The sequence below is a fragment of the Sciurus carolinensis genome, chromosome 14 (assembly GCF_902686445.1).
Source record: "Sciurus carolinensis chromosome 14, mSciCar1.2, whole genome shotgun sequence".
NCBI lineage: Eukaryota > Metazoa > Chordata > Mammalia > Rodentia > Sciuridae > Sciurus > Sciurus carolinensis.
In genome coordinates this window covers 17,752,237-17,769,523 of record NC_062226.1, presented here as the reverse complement: position 1 = coordinate 17,769,523, position 17,287 = coordinate 17,752,237, and the positions used below count along the sequence as shown (strand labels likewise).

Here is a 17,287-nt window from a genome sequence, read left to right as displayed (position 1 = left end):
ATTTCCGTCATCAATCAAAAATCACTAGTGGATTGTAATCAAGATTCTGACTCCATCTTTGATATTAGATGGCTAAAGGCTTTCAGGTCTCACTAGTCCTCCTTCCCTTTCAGTCTCACAAGCTGATAAGGGCAAGCTGATAAGAAAGCCTAGGTGCTTCCACCTTTGGTGCCAGAGGAAAGTTCACGTCAGGCAAGCCCCAGACAGCACTCCAAAACAAACTTCAATCTTACCCAACCCCCATCCCACCTTACACACACTATATAAAAACCAACCCAGTCTCCTTTCCCTGTTCTCTGAAGCCCATTGTGGACCTGCTTGGTAGTCCCCTCTGTTGTCCCCAAAAGTGAAACATTTTTTCTTGGTGTGTGTAAAGTATCATTAATCTCAATATCTGGACCAAATATTGGTTGGGGACCTATCCTACTACTTTAGAGAGACAACAAATATTCAGAGTTAAATGTTGACAATAACCTCATAATAGCATAAGTAAAAATGGTAAAAGTCATTGACTAACTTGACAGCAAAGGGAGCAACCACAGGAATAAAGCCACATGTTTTGTAAAATGGCATTTCATATTTAAACTTAAAATTGATAAATCAATAAATCTCTCAGTCCTCAGGATATGAAATCTGGATCATTTAGTGATTATTTAAAAGTGTTAGAGATAAATGGGGGGTATCATGGTTCAAAGAATAGAGAGGGATTGGATGTGCATATCACCTCACCTGATCCAGGGTCTCAGGAGAATAAATTGGCACTAATGAATATACTGGAAAAAGGTCACAGAAGAGTGGGGTACATATGCCCTGGGCCTTTCATAGAAGGCTAATTGTTAGCTAAATGAAATGTGCAAATAATTAAGTAAAACCCCTAAAATCATATGATTTTCTGCTCTGGTGACAATGGCCACAGATACATTGTTTTTTCTCTTCAGTGAAACAGACATTAATTCCTGCCATTTAATATGTACTAGAACTATTTTTCAATGCCCATAACATTTTACACAAGTAGAAGCTAGCCAAAACTGAGGAGAAGGTGTAGTCTTTCTGAATGCAATAAAGCATCTAAATAAAATGTCAGAAACGATACTGGTATGATGAGGGAAAGAGATTGCAAAAGAGGAACTTAATTTCTATTCTGGAAGATACTGTCTTCTGTGATTTCACTTCCCTATGCAACTAGGTCCTAAACCTGTATTTTTCAGGTCTTACCTTCTTTTTTTTTTTCAACAGACTAATATATAGACCCAACTGCCCATTTTATAAAGCAGTTGTGTATCCTTAGGAAACTTAGATTCAACATACGCAAAGCTGAATTCAGCTCCACCATCCCTAGTGCTCCTCCTTTACTCCATTTAAGGAACACCAGCATCCTCTTAGGCACTTAAGGCAGAAGGCTTGGAGCCACCTCTACTCATTATTGTCACCTGTCACTTCCACCTTCCATCATTCAGTCATAAAGTTCTCATCTGCTCTGAGTATTCCCCAAGGGTCCATTATGATTGAAGGTGTGGTCTTCAGAGTGGTGCTCTGGAAATAGGTGGTGAAACCTTGGGGAGGGGCCAGTTGGAACATCCTTGGTTCATCGGGGATATGCTCTCTGAAGGCAGTTCTTCTGGGACACCTTGGTAATTTTCTTGAGGATTGTTATAAAAGCCCATTGGCCTCACCCAACTCTCTCTGCTCCTGGTTCAAGGTGTGGCTGCTTGTCCCCATGTGAACTCCCACGTTTGCTGTGCATTGCCCTAACCAAAGTCCAAACCTGTGGGGTCTGCCTGATTTTGAACTTCGAACCTCCTAAACTAGGAACTAAATGAACCTCTTCTTCATAAGTAGGCTGTGTCATGTATTTTGTTATAGCTGAATAATAAAGCATCATATTAGCAACTTTATATTTTTCACATCAAATTATTCTTTTGTTCATTCTCATAGCTACTAATTTTAAGCCACTGTTATTTTTCTCCTTGAAACATTGCTGTGGCTTCCTAACTGATCTTGACTCTGATATACCATCCCACATAGACCCAAGTCCCCTTCACATGAGACAGAGTTAAATTTAAAAATGTAAATGCTAGCAGTAATACATAAAACCTCTAAATGACCTTTAATTGCTTCTAGTAAAGTACAAATTCCTTAAATGGTCTATAAATCCCACTGAGATTTGGTTTCTGCCTATCTTCCTAGATTTGTCTCATTGTTGTTTCTTATCCTCCTGAGACTCTGCTCCATTTACATTTTTTTGTTACGTGCGACTTTCCCATTACCTATCTAATACTCTCCAAGGCTTGAATGAGCTCTACGAAAGCACAGCAGCATTTAATTTACTACTTCATCCATAATATCTAGTACAGTACCTGAAAGAGTAGACACTGAACTTGTTTCTGAATAATGCCAGGGTGGACCAGTCAGCTTAGCTCCTATTTATATATAACACACACACACACACACACACACACACACAGGGTAATAACTAGTGCCAACCAGTTTTGACACCTCCTGTTCCACCAGCTACCTCTCTGAATCACAAAGTCTAGCTGCCACAGAAAACAGGTTGTGATTGAGAAGTTTGAGAAGTGGTTGAGAAACTTCTCAACTATAAACTAATTGACAGTCATGTTTGCTTCTGGCTTCACCTGATCTTTGTCTTGGTGTAAAGTCACAACTAGAAGAGAAGATTCAAAAACGCACCTTCCATCATGTGGTATATAAACAATATCTCAATAAAAGTTGTTACAAAGACAAAAGAAATACCTTTAGTCTAGTGAATTACTTCTCAATGCACTTCCTTGGTAGTAGGGAAGATGGAAGAGGGGAATCAATTGTATTTGAAGCCTAATCCTGCAACTAATTTATATTTCCCTTTAAGCAAATTGTTTTTTCTCCCTCCATTCCCTCCATCCATATTAATAATTTTATTAAGTTAAGGATCTTTCCAGTTGTAAATTTCAATTATTCTTGTGTGCCAGACCTCAGGGACTTTCTGAGCCAAGATCTCCAAAAAAGCCTTCCATCTCCCTAAGCATCTGTACGATGGAGGAAACAGCGAGGACGATGCTAAGGACTAGGTATCCTATGGAGGACAGCTTTGGGTCTAGGGCTGGTATATCAGATGAAGACAATCAAGGTCAGTTTCAATTCGATAAATCAATGGTCAAGCCAATCCTGAAGACCTGGTTCAAAGTCTGTGTTTTAACTCAGAGCCTGTGTTTCCTGGAAACAGGGTCTAAATTCATGCAGGCTTAAATCATGCTGATCTGCCTGCCTCTTTGTTCACTCTCCTTGACTTGATACTGCTTGGTTGCAAGGAGAAGAGAAATGCCCCTTTAAAACTCTCTGAATTGCCCACCTATGACTAAATAATATAAAATGTAAATGACTCAAGGGTGGGAATAAGAAAAGACGGAACAAAGAGCAGGCAAGAGACGATACCATTTCCCAGCTCTGTGGCTTTGAATTGTATTTTATCTCCACCCAGCCTCAATCTCAGTTCCCTAGGCATAAGAATATTAACTAGATGAAATTTTGTATATGAAGTGCCCAGCACACCTCCTCAGTACACAGCATGTTGTCATGGGGAGGTGCAGGGCACGTGGGCTGTGGGGTCAGACAGCCCTGCAATGGAATCCTGCCTCTGCCGCGTATCAGAAACATGGCCTTAAGCAGATGTGTTTTCTCCTTGGAAGACAGAGATTAGTCTAGGTTTTATAGGGTGATAGAGATTTTATGATATGCCATTAATTGACCTTTAATAGGAACTCAAACATGTAAGTCATCCTTGCCCTTTCCTCTATCAGACCCCCCGAAACAGCCTCCATATTCTTCTTTAAACAATATAAACTTGGTATTCAGCTGCACAAACATGCTCCCCTGGGACCTGCTGCTGGGCTCCAGATTACGCTATCTGATAATATTGCTTTCGATTCCACCTCCAGGTTCAGACAGAGCTCCAATTCCAAACCTGGCAGATTAGCCCAGGAGAAAACACCCATGACTTAGGCTGTGTGGCAAGAAGAGGACGATTAGTAAAAATACTAATATGAACAATGATCATCATGTCTCATAATAACAATAAATGATAATAATAACTAGCACTTCCAGAGCATTTATTATATGCCAGGTGCAGGGGTAATCACTTTATAAACATGGTTCCCTTTAATCCTCATAACAATACTGCAAGACAAGCACTTATGCTCCTTCTAAAGATAAAGAATTTGAGACTCAGAGAACCAAAATGCCTTGATGTAAGTCACACATCTGGCAAATGGGACCAATGTTCGCATACGACTTGATGTGTGTTGTTACTGATTGAGACTTATGCCTTTGGTAAGGAGCGGGCACCAGTGAGTACCAGTGACTCCCACCACAGACCAATGAATCAAGCGCAGGACCTCCCGTTGTCTTCATAGCAACCATGTGACATCCAGATGCTTTTTCCAGCTATTCTTCAGCACTTCCTAAACTAGGTTGTTGCCTTGACTTAATTTGCATCTGGAGATTCAATCCTTCCTATTTGTGACATTTCTCAGCAATGCACAGAGGCAATGGAAGTTTCTCTAACGATCTGGTGACAGGCATGGTGACATTCAAAGTTCTAACACAGAAGCCAGTAGCATTCCTCTGGACAACGCAAGGGGATCCAGGTGCTACTGTTTCTAACTGGTCTCTCAGACATCTCAACATTCCTCAAAGGTGCCAGGCCTCCCTCCACATCCAGTTTTGCATCTGAGACACCCTTGCCTGGAATGTCCATCCTCTCTACCTCCCCCAATGGCAAGTGCCCACTCACCCTCCAGGGCTCTGCTTAGACATCTTTTCCTCTAGGTCATTTTACCCACCCTAGGTAAACTAGGGGGTCTATCTCTCAGCCTTGCCCCTTCCTTCACCCGCCCTCCACGCAAGCACACATGCCTTACTCTCTGTTTGGTTACCACATTAGCAAAAGGGTCCTAAGAATCTGTTTTCCTATTGGGTTTTCCTGTTTGAGCTTTTAGAGAGGAGGGACCATGTATTCCTTATTTGTCACTTAGCACTTCATACAGGGCCTGGAAGATACTAGGGGATCAATCACCACTATAGAATGATGGGAGGAATGAGAAAGGGCAAAGAAATGCACAAAGGGCAGAGGGAGAAAGGAAAGTACCCTTGTGGTGTGGCATCTCAGAGACTGCCATGGAGTGAGGTCGCTCTCGGGTTGGTTGAACCTACTGTGAATGACTTGGGGAGAGAACACCTTCAGTCTGTGTGTCTGTCTCTCCAGACTACTTTGTTCTCATGAAGAGGCTGAAGTCAGAGAGGCCACAAAAGCCACACACTGGGGTCCAGGGAAATGCCACATTTGTAGTGCAAGACTGCTGACAGAAAAGCATCCTACCTAAAAATCCTGCTCCCCAGTCCCTGCATCTCATGCCTGGGATTGGAACTGGGACTAGCAAATGAGTGTATTTTGGCTCCAGTTTAAAGGAAATCAAGGTAACTTGTTTTCAAGAGTGTAAATCTATTTTTGCTTCCACTTAGGAGAAAGACAATGGGAACAGTCTTCAGTGTTTCAGGTGATGATGTAGTGTGTGTGTGTGTGTGTGTGTGTGTGTGTGTGTGTGCGCGTGTGTGTGCGTGCGCACGTGCATACACGTGCATGTGCACATGCATCATACATAGCCCCTAAATAAGAAAAGGGGCAGTCTGCCAACCAATGACTATCATCTGTGAGTATGAGGTGGGTAGGGGCGAGGGTTTGGCAATCAGGAGTCTGAATTTGTTCAAGTTTTTAGGAAGGTGAAGAAAAAAAGTACTTCTATCTGTTACTAACTTTTTTTCCTTCTCAACTTCAATTTCTAATACTGCATAAACTGACCTCAACTTTCCCATCTGTAGGATGGGAACAACTAACCTGGACAGGAAACACCTTACACATGAATCATGAGTTCTTATCCTCACCCCCATGACAGACAGCACTAAGCACACTCTAGCCTTTCCCACAGAGCCTGGTCCTGGCTCAGAATGTCTTTCAATGCAGCACTCTGGTCGTCACTACCTTTTGATCATAACTGTTCAAAGAGAAATGCAGACCAGTCTTAATGATTGTTGAGGCCTCTCCCAGTTCTGACTTAGGGGTTGGCTTTATCTTATAAAGCTGCCTCTGAGCTAAGATTTGGAAGCAAGTTGTGCAGAGGGGTATTGGGGAGTAAAGAGTATTTCCACACCTGCCCAAGCTGAGATCTAAACTCAGAGTGTTAGCTTTCTTCACTTCTTTTAACTGTGATAAGAGAAAGAGAACAAGAGAGCAAATGTTCCCTTGGGTTTGATGCCAATATCTAAAAAGTCCTCTGAGGCTGCTGTGGTATAGTTAGATGAACACTAACTTCGTGATTAAAGCAGCCTGGGTTCAAATCCCTGCTCTGCCAAGTTCCCTGGAGTGAACTCCGACAAGTCAGCTCACCCTTTCGAGCCTTAGTTTCCTCAAGTGTGAAATGCAGATACCAACACCCACCTTGCAGACTTCTTGTAAGGAGTAAATTGGATGAAATAATGTACACGAAAGTGCTTTGTGAGATACACTGCACCCAGCACATGCAAAGGATTATTATTCTTGGTGCGCACCAATAGGAAAAAGACTAGGGTGTTCCGTTCCAGATGGACTCAATCTAAACCGGGGAACAAATGCTTTTTTTGGTAATTTCATCTTGTGGAAATGGCAATCTCATGGGCCTATTTGTGTTTAATGAACCACATCCTGTATCGTCTTTTTGCATGGTTCTGAGAAGAAATAAGTTGGCTCTCTCCTCTGGCATGCTGCAGACTAGAAGGTGTCCAGCTTATATTTAACCTCCTCTGGTCTCCCTGTTTTCTCCAAGAAAAAACCTTACCCGGGGGCTAGACTGATCCTACAATTATCTACCCAGAAGCCAAAGTGAAAAGGGAAAGGAAAGAACATGCATTCAACTCCCACCAACCACCAGGCTGGTCCACACGACGGTGTCCAGGTTGAGATTTTTAACTCTGCATGTTACACTTAAGGAGTCTAAGGCTTGGAAGTGACTGTCCTAAAGTCATGCAACTAGAACATGGAGAGGCCAGGCTTATCGATTCCAAAGCCAGGACTCTCAGATCTTCATCAGAGTGCTTCTATACATCAGTAACCCTTATCATCTAAGTCAGAGGATGCTCTGGGGCTGCAAGAAAGCTGTGAAAACATTCAGTGCTCAATAAACCACAAAGGCAGGCACATAACATTTTATCTATAATACTAAGACATGCATGACCCTTCCAGGCCTGTTCATTCATTCATTCATTCATTCATTTCATTAACATTACTAAAGGCAATCTGCATGCCAGGCACTAGCTAGGGATGATGCTATCATGGTGAGACAAGTAGAATGGTCCCTGCCTTCTTGTAGCTTATAGTGAGGTAAGAGAGAAGAACTTGAACTAATGAATGTTCAATCACACCAGGTGATGGGCAGCAAAGGAACATTCAAGGAAACGACGTTAGTAGGGTTCACGACCTAGCATGAGGCTCCTTGAAAGGTTTTCTGCAAAAGTGATTTTTGAGTTGAGTGATCTCAAGGGATTTAGACAAAACAACAAAAACAAAAAACCAAATGAAAATGGCAGCAGAAGGCTCAGTTGCAGGAATGCAGCTGCAGCTTGTTCTAAAATCTGAAGGAAGGCCAGTAGGACTGAAAAGCAGAGAGCAGGGGGCACAAGAGGTTGAAGAGGTGGGCTGGGGACAAGTCGGACCCGCCAGGACCTTGATGCCATGGGAAGGAATTTGGAAGTGGCAAGGCACCCAGGAATGGCACAGAGGGGTCACCATTTTAGACCTGGTCTTGATAGTTGATTTTACGTGGCCACCTGCTTAAGCCACGGGAGCTCAGACATTCGTTCACCTCATGGGTGTGCCTCTGATGGGGATTTGGGGAGAGATTGACATTTAAATCATTAGGCTGAGTAAGGCAGTTTGCCCTTCTTAATGAGCGTGGGCTTCATACAAAAAATTTGAAGGTCTGAGCAGAACAATGAGGCTGACTCTCCCCTCGTACGAGGAATTCCTCCTGCCTGACTTCTTGAGCTGGGAGATTGCTCTTCTGTGGCCTTCTGACTCCACCTGAAATATCAGCTCTTCTTCAGTCTCAAGCCTGCCAGTCTCCGGACTGGAACTTACCAGCTCTTCTGGTTCTCAGGCCTTTGAACTTAGGACCAGAACTATGTCATCAGTTCTCCTGAGCCTCCAGCTTGTCATTGATAGATCTGGGGACTTCTCAGACTTCATAGTTGTGTAAGTAATTCATTATTATAATTCTATACCTATACTTATTTACTTATCTCTCCCACTATTTCTATGGAGTCCTAATACAAGTCTTCAGAACTGATATGTCCTTTGGATTGACAGGGGCCCTGAGTGCTTCAGGAAAATAGGTAGGGAGCCAACACTGGAGACCAGGCAAGTTTTGATGGTGACTTGGGATGTGGGGGCAGCAGTGAAATGGAAAAAAAAGTGGGCAAATTCAAGAGGTATTTGGGAATTCCAACTGGTAAGACTTGGAATGGAAATGGGGAGGAGAAAGAGAGAGGGAGGTTCTAGAAGGACTCCAGGGCTCTGGTTCTGCCTCTAAACAGACAATAGTGCTTTCACTGGAACAGCAGAAAACTATTAGACTGGGTGGGGTGGAGTTTGGGCAGCAGGGAGCTAGCGTAATGGCAAATGTCAGAAAAAAGCTTGGAACTGGAGGCATAGAGGTCATCAGTGTAGGGATGGCAACAGAGGGCAGGACAGATTGGCACAGGGACATCCAGGAAGAGGGGCCTCTAGGACAGGCCTCCTGTAGGTCAACATTTACTTGTTCCACAGAAAAGGATGAGCCTACAAAGGAGACAGGCAGGAAAGGAGGGAGGTGGGAACCCAGGGTGGCACCACAGAAGCATAGCGGTGTCTCAGGCTGGAAGCGGGCAACTCTCAAATGCTACCAGAAGGTCAAACAAGATGGGAAGTGAAAACTGCCCCAGGTTATTAAATCACTGGGGAAGTAAACGAGCACCCTGCAGGTTTCAGATCCTGAGAGCAAGTCCTTTCATGTCTTGTTGCTGCCTTTGAAGCAAGTTCCCTCAGGAAACCGAAAGCTCTGGAGAGCTCCCCAGCTCACGTCTGCCCCTTGGCCACACCTGTCTGCACAAGAGGAGGTGACATTTGACTACATCTCTCCTTTCTTCTCTCCCCACTGCAACCCCCAGTCTGCCTTTCAAACAGCCAAAAACTCCTTAAAAAAGCAGCCTAAGAATGTTTCACCTGACATTCAAAATGGCATTGTAATTCAAATGGAAATGCAAAAATACATTCCTCGGACAGTCTTGGAAAATTATGATAGAGATAAAACACCTTTTAAAAGTGGAGGCAGGTATTTATCTGGGGGACATCTTTGTATCATGGATTGTCCCAATCAAAACGCAAAAGCAGTGCAAGCTTCAAAGGGAGAATGTCCTTTCCCAGGTCTGGCATGATGTGCACTTGGAAAAGGCATGTTAACTATATAAATTCCTGTGCTCTAGGCTCTCTTTATTTCTCTCCATTACTCTTTTTGGGTTCTGATTTGCCTTTGTCTGTCTGTTTTTCATCTCTTCTTCACTCTCCTTGCCTGTCTCAGCCTTTCTCTCTCTCTCTCTCTCTCTCTCTCTCTCTCTCTCTCTCTCTCTCTCTCTCATACACACACACACACACACACACACACACACAATTCCTTCACATACACATGCCTGTCACCTTATGGGGTCATTTTCTCCATGAAATAAAAGACAACTAAACATTAGGAAACCTACCAGATTAATAATTGATGTATCCATCATTATCCTCCCTCAGTAGAAAACTACAGATAACCAAAGTCACAGGTCCCTTTCAATACTTCTTGAATCCAACTCCACAATTCCCTAACCTCACAAGTGCAGTTAAACTCACTGAGGCCCTCCCCACCCCAGGACAATCTACCCCATACTTGGGAGTAAAATAGCAGCCATATTTTCCCATTTACACACACACGGACCTGTGTGCATGCACACACATTTATATCTGGGAATGCTGTGATCCAAATGGTATGAGAGTCACGGTGTGGGGAATGAGCTAAGTGAAGATAATACTACTTACCTCTTATTCGATCTACAGAATGACCTTGCATTTTGCATATATAGGGAAATAGACTTTAAAAATGAAGTAATTTGACCCCAATCCCATAGATGGCAAGAGGTACAGGTGGGATTTTAACGGGGTCCATTTGGCTGCAAGATCTTCCTTTGTCTCCAAATGAGGGTGTCTTTTTTTCAGGATAGCCAAAGGGCAACTTTATAAAGATATATTCCTGTGCAGTGGCTCATGCCTGGAATCCCAACAACTTGGGAGGCTGAGGCAGGAGAATCTCAAGTTCCAGGCCAGGCTGGGCAACTTAGGAAGAGCCTGTCTCAAAATAAAAAACAAAAGGACTACGGATATAGCTCAGTGGTAGAGCACCCAGGTTCGATTCCCAGTACCATCATGATTTAAGGGTCTTATATCAAGTCTACAGCTCGGCAGAGTATGTGATTATCAAGTCGAAGCATGAAAAGGAGTCCCAACTGGGAAAAAGGTACCTTTTCAAAAGATAGAACTGTCAAGCGCATAACAGCATAGAGTACGATTCTTACCCTAGAGCAGGACGCTTGGAACTTCACAGGGTGCTTGGGGAGTGTCTTGGCTGGCAGGCTGAATAGCCCCCAAGCTCCTCAGGGCTCAGACCTGGAGCATCTAGGGATGCCTTTAGCTTCTCTACCTGCCTCCTGAAGCCCACCCTCTCCTAGGTGAGGTCCTCTTCCTCCTTATTGACCTGTCCAGTGCTCCAGACCCCCAGGACTGGTAGAAAGCCCAGAATCTCCACCTGGTGATAGAAAACTCCTCCTGCTTGCTCAGATCTTTCTAGTAATTTCTGGCACACCTGCGATGTCCTCTGGAATTAGCATCAGAAGCTAGGTCTCTGGTGCTCTAGCTTTTAATTTTTTCCTATCACAGGGAAGGAAATTCACAGAATACAGCCATCATACCCGCTTCTGTATCTGGAACAGATACAACAACTGGTCAGAGCTCTTTCTCAATGATCCAAATGACCTCTACACAATGGTCTAGACAAGCCACTCCCCAAAGAAAGCTCAGGTCATATGACAGGGACTAGGTGTCCTACTTTGTGGCTACTTCCCTCTTCCCAGCTGTCTACTGATGGATTTTAAGAACCTGTGAGGCAAATGACGAACTGCTGAGAGAATGCAGTAGGCTGGTGATGAATGACAGTCCAGTGCCTACATCTTACCTACCGAGGAGCCCAGCACTGGGCACAAGGTGTGCAGAGTGAACACACTTGAGAAATGCTCAGTGAACTTAAAACTCATGAACAATAAATACAAATTCTTCTCTCATGGGACATATTTTAATCAGGCACATTCACCCCATTTCCCTTGACTTTCCAGCAGTTTCCAATGGCTGTCTCCACATCATAATAGCAGCCAGGGCCCATCATTAGTAAACCTGGGAAATCTGGGATTTGGGGATGCTGGGTCTGTGGAGAAGGGAGCTCTGGGCTCAGGTTGGTGTCCAAACCCCATCTCCCTCATTGACAAAGCTGATGACAAGGAAACCCCTTCTTCTTCCTGAGCTTCAGGTCTCCCCTCTGCAAAGGGAGTCTGTTACTTATATGTATAAATATGCCACAAGGAAACCCTTTATTCTGTATAATTAAAATATACTAATAAAAAGTGAGAAAAAAATGGAGGCATAAATACTTTTGCCCTCTTTGCTTTGGGGGCAGATGGGAGAATCAAAGAAAGGCCACCATTTAACTGCAGAGGCCAAGCAGATCTTGAAGATGGTTTTCCATGCCCTATTTGGTCTGATTTCCGGGGCCCACTCTTCCAAGGCTGGTGCTACCAGTCAAGGAGCAACTACTGTCTAAGATTCAGATTTCAAAAATTTTATGGATTTTAAAGAGTCTTAGAATCCTTCTCCCCCACCCTCAGCCCTCTACTGAATCAAAAAGACATTTGCAGAGACTGCCCCCTCTAGAGGCATAGGTAGTTCCCAGGGAGAAGAGAGGGTTGGGGGTCACACATCATTAGAAAGGGCTGGGGCCAGAGCTAGAATCCTCAGTCAATGCCCAGGATTTTTCTTTGAAGCTGTGGTTTTTCACACACCTACTCTAGGTCAGGCATTTTACCTGCGTTATCTCATTTCATTCTCCCCAAAGCCACACAAGGGAATTATCAGTACTCATTTAACACATGAGGAAACTGAAATTAGAAGTTTCTTTGCCCAAAGGTCATCTGGCAGGTATGCAAGAAGAGGGCTCCGATGTGCAAAACCACCTGCCCCCGCCAGCACTGCCCTCCCCTCTCTCCCACGAGCTCTGGAATTGCCAGCCTCCAACCTCACACCGCCAGCACTGCCCTTCCCTCTCCCACGAGCTCCAGAATTGCCAGCCTCCAACCTCACATTCAACCTGGTCTGGGTTCCACTTTTCAGCAGATGCTTATGGCATATGACCAATGACTTGAGAGAGAAAGGACCCTGATCATCTCTGAGTCCAATGGGTTCCTCCATATCTCACCTCCTCACTCCCTAGCATCACTCCCAACAATAAAAATTAAAGCCCGAGTGCCTGATGTACCTTCTAGGGGGTCATCCCAGGTGGAGATAGAGAAGAAGAAGCACAGACAGTGGTCAAGGTGGCATTGAGGTATCCTTCTACTCCTCTTGGGATTAATTACAGATCACAGAAGGCATAGAAGTGCCTTTGCAGACCAGAAGATCAGAGAGGGAAAGCCACACCACCAAGTCAACCCAGAAAGTTTATGGCAAAGCCAGGCCATGAGGGAAGACCTCCAGTTGCCATTTCAGCATTCTTCCCGCCCCTTCTCCCATCTTACTTGTGATGATTTCACCTAGCCACTACCTAAGGAATGGAAATTTCCAGAATGAGAAGGTCTAAGCTCTGAAAACAACCAAGTATGGAGATGGAATGAAATTTAGCATAGAGTCGTGTCCCAGGCCCTGAATGTGGCATGAAGCAAATTAGTTCAGTGGCCACAGTGAGCGAAGGTTTTTATAAACATAACCTAATTGTATTACTTCGAAGTCCCGAAGCTTATTGCCCTGCTTAATGATGTGTCACATTATTTATAGGGTAGTGCAACGAGACTTCTATTGATTTAATGCACTTCCTTAAAGACTGTCATTGTCACAGCCATAAAAACGAGCTATTCCCAGACAACTCAATTATGTCCCCTGTGCCTATAAACCACCCGTGCCCCACACAGTACACACGGGCAGCAGGCACAAGAGCAAGCATGACTGGGAATGTGCAGCCCCAAGGCTAAAGGGAAGGTTTTGGGAATGGCCAGGACAGGTGGACAAGGGTGTCATCCATTTAGGAATGTGCAGAAGCCAAGAAGCAGCGCTAAGGGGTCTGCACAGCCTCTCCCTCTCTTGGGCAGATGAGTGGAAGAGTGTGATTTGAAGCAAGTTTCCTGCTCTCCTCTGGCCTGAATTTCCCCCATGTGAAACTGGAGTGCTGGGCCCAGTGAGACCTTTCAGTTCCCTTTGACTCTCATATTCCGTGGTTTTGTGAGTTGTGACTGATTTAGTTTTTGGAGACAGGGTGGCTGATCCCCACGGAGAATATGCAGGCTCGAGTGCATAGTATTGCTCCTCACTGTTTCCAATTAGCAGATGCTAATAATACTCATTATAGCATGAAGCACTTCAGTGTAGTCGGAGGAGGGAAAGGACAAGGGTTTTTGCAGCCGGCACGTTTTTGCCCCTGCTCCTTATTAGCTGTGTGCCCTTGGGCACTTGACTTGCATGTCTGAGACTCAACTTCTCAAATGTGAAATAGAGAGATGAACATATTGACTGTTAAAATACATACACACATGTTTTCAATATGTCTAACTTTCTCAGAATGCTGTTCCGTTAACCCTTCTCTCCTTTGATGTGAGAATTGGACAAGAACAGCTAATTAGGTTCCCATTCCACGGGAAGGAAAAATTGAGGTAGAGAGGGGACAACTTTCACAAGGCGAATGGCAGAAGCTAGTCTCCTGCCCCTGGTCTGGGGAGTTCCAGTTCTGATAATAGTAGAGAATCCGAGAGAAGTAAGATCTGGTGACCCTCCCGTGAGAGAGACCTGAAGCTGTTCTCCTGAATGTCAGACAGTCTCTTCCAGAGGAGCTTAAAGACTGTCATTGTCACGGCCATCAGACTGAGCTATTCCTCCCAGGTTCTCCCAAGAAGCCCAGAGAGAGGAAGGTGGCAAGAAGACTCCACTCCCATCCCCTGCTCTGAGCCCCAGCAGTTGTTTCCAGAAGAAAGTGTGGTCACCAAGAGTCTGCAAGAGTCGGGACTAATGCAGCCCAGAACACCAAGTGGGGGCCTTGGAGGATGCCTGAGCCGTAAGGATCCTGAAGACAGATGGCCTACCTCCGCGCACCATGAAAGTGACGCCCAGAGAGGGCCGAGGGCCTGCTTACACACAGCGTGTCTCCAGCAGAGCCAGGATCCAGATGCAGGGGAGCTCAGCTGTCCCCCATTTGCCTTCCCTCGGCGCCCTGTCCAGCTGCCACCTCCGACGGGCCCTCCAGGCTTACCTTTCTGATACTGGAGCCACAGCTGCTGCTGGACCTTCTTGCTGGGGAAGTGGATGATGCAGGTGAGCTCGGAGCCGTAGAGCGCCTCCGCGATGTAGTGGGAGCCGTAGTGCTGGATGAAGGACAGAAGCTCCTCCCGAGTGCTCTCTTTGGTCAGGATCTTGAGGACATTGGTGAAGCCTGTGTGGGGGAGGAGGGCAGGTTGGTGGTCAGATCAGAGGAAGGTGGCTAGCAAGTGACCCGACGGCAGGGGCTCTTTCCAGCTTGGCTCTGGTGCCTTCCTCCTCATCACCGTGTGTCAGTCCAAACGTGCCCCTCATTCCCTCACATGCACAGCTCTCTCTGTGTTCACTACAACCAAGAAGGACTCTAGAGGAGAGGAAGGCCAAAACTCAGTCACCTGCATGGTGGCGACTTTATTTATTCATTATTTATTTAGTACTGGGTTTCATCCCAGGGGTTTTTTACCACTAAGTAAAAGTATCCCCAGCCCTTTTTGTGTCTCGAGACAGGGCCTCCCTAAGTTGCTGAGCAGGGCCTTGCTAAGTTGCTGAGGCCGGCTTTGAACTTGCAATCTTCCTGTCTCAGCCTCCAGAGTCGCTGGGACTGCAGGCATGCATCATTGTGCCAGGTGATGGTGATGACTTTAAAGTCACAATGAGAAAGTGAAATCTGATGTCTACTGACTGAGCAACTAATGCTGACTAGGCACACCATTAGATGTATTTACCCTTTTATTCTAATTTAATCTTTGCTGAAAAAGTATCGGCTTATCCTTGGCAATAACCCCCATTGTACAGATGAGCATGTCAAACCCAAGAGACTGTAAATGACTCATCTTGACCCTCCAGCTAGAGGAGCTGTGTGCAAACCCACTTCTCTTTTTACGTCTAAGTGCATGCACCAAATAAACTAGGGCTTGAACTGCCCACAGACAGGTTCTGTGGCTGCCTTCGCCGAGGCTCTGCGTGTGCTCCGGCCACGATCTGACCCCTGCTCTAGCTTTCTCTGACACAGCTTCCCTTTCTCCCCTGCTCCGGCCGCCTGATATAGTGTGCTCTCTCTCCTGATATTGCCACAGAGTTGCTCTGTTTCTTAGTCCTTCTCTAAGTCCTCGGCACCTGGCACAGGGCCCGCGCAGCAATCACTCGGTGACAGCTGCTCTCTTTCCTCCTTCAACAGGTGCGTGACCAAGCCACTCTGCCAGGGATCCTCAGCGATGGGAGGCTGATCAGTGAGAGCCCTTGCCACTTAGCAGCTGGCCCAACTTCCCATGTTTGGAACTCCTAGGGAAGTTTCAGAAAGGGGAATGTGGAGCTAAGAAAATGATACCCCCAAACATGCTGCTGTGGAGTTCAAACTAGGCACCCAGGGAGCCATCCGAGCAGGGACGGGGGTCTCTGAACTTTCCCTATGGACCTTAACGGCCGCATCCTCCAGATGTTCGACTGCTGTGAATTCCTTCCCCAGCTTCATCAACCCAGCAGCACCGGCACACACAGCAGGAAGGAAGGCCAGAGCTGACCCCACTCCCAAGAGCAGGCCGACTTTGTCCCAGGTTCCTGTCTGTCCCTTGGGCCCACTCACCCCCTGAAAACACCAGTTACTCCTCTAGAATGGCCTGTATCTCCCACTCCCGGCCTTCCTGAGCTGCCCTGCCCACATCCGGGCGTTCAGGTCATCTCCCAGGAGCTACACACATGAGACTTTTGCTCCATCTAGATCACTTTTCTTATTTGTCCCAAGTGTGACCTGGGATTTCCACCAGCCTTTCTTCCTGTGTATACTTACTACCCCCAAACCTACCCCTCACATACCTGAAATCGCCCCCTGCTTCCTCCCTTGGTCAAACACATGCTCCAAGGTCCCAGAAGTCACACCCTCCTCCTCAGGAAGCCTTTCTCACAGCCTCGTGGCCAGAAGCACCCTCTCAGCCCGTCTGACACTCACCACCCGGAAGCCTGGCTCATTGACCTCGCACTCTGCACAGCCTTCTCCCTACACCCCACCCCCACCAGGCACATGGCACAATTCCTGGAAGACAGCGAACACACCAATCACGACCATTAAAAGAACAACGGAGTCTGTGCCACATCAAAGAGCAAGCGCCTCTCCAACACCGAAAATGAGCTTCAATTTGCCAACATTTGATTTATAAGGGGCTTCCAGGAGCATCGTCACTGATTAATTAAAGCAGGTACATCTTTGTAGTTCTAATAGGAACATCACAGTTATATTCACAAGTGCAAGGTGAGGGGGGGTGGGGAAAACAGAAATAGGGCTCAAAGAATGGGTGCTTGATTAGAACAACCTCTCTCCATCAACCTGTTAACTCATGTGACTGGGTAATTAATACAGCGGTATTAATAATGAGATCGTTTCTGTTAAGTAATAAATAACACCTTCAGAAGCCTTGTGGATCTTTATCCAAGCAGACAAAAAGACACTCAAATCCCTGCTCTGCTCCTGGTTCTGTCACGCACTAGCTGTGCAAACTTGGGTTAAATACTTAACCTCTCTGACCTTCAGTTTCCTTAGCTGAAGAAAAGTGGGATAGATAATGCTTTCCCTGTTGTAAGTCATGAGACATGAAACATAAGAAAGTGCTTGACAGATGTCAGCAATAATTACTATTT

General features: G+C 45.6%; 1 protein-coding gene across 6 annotated transcripts in view; it reads right to left on the bottom strand.

Moving 5' to 3' along the window:
* The window catches only part of Astn2 (astrotactin 2), an 851,054-nt gene that overhangs the window by 219,537 nt on the left and 614,230 nt on the right, over positions 1-17,287 (bottom strand). For all 6 annotated transcript variants that reach the window (XM_047524417.1, XM_047524419.1, XM_047524418.1 and 3 more), the window contains one exon: positions 14,652-14,831. In XM_047524417.1, the coding sequence (XP_047380373.1) occupies positions 14,652-14,831 (180 nt within the window). The remainder of the gene's footprint in view (positions 1-14,651; positions 14,832-17,287) is intronic.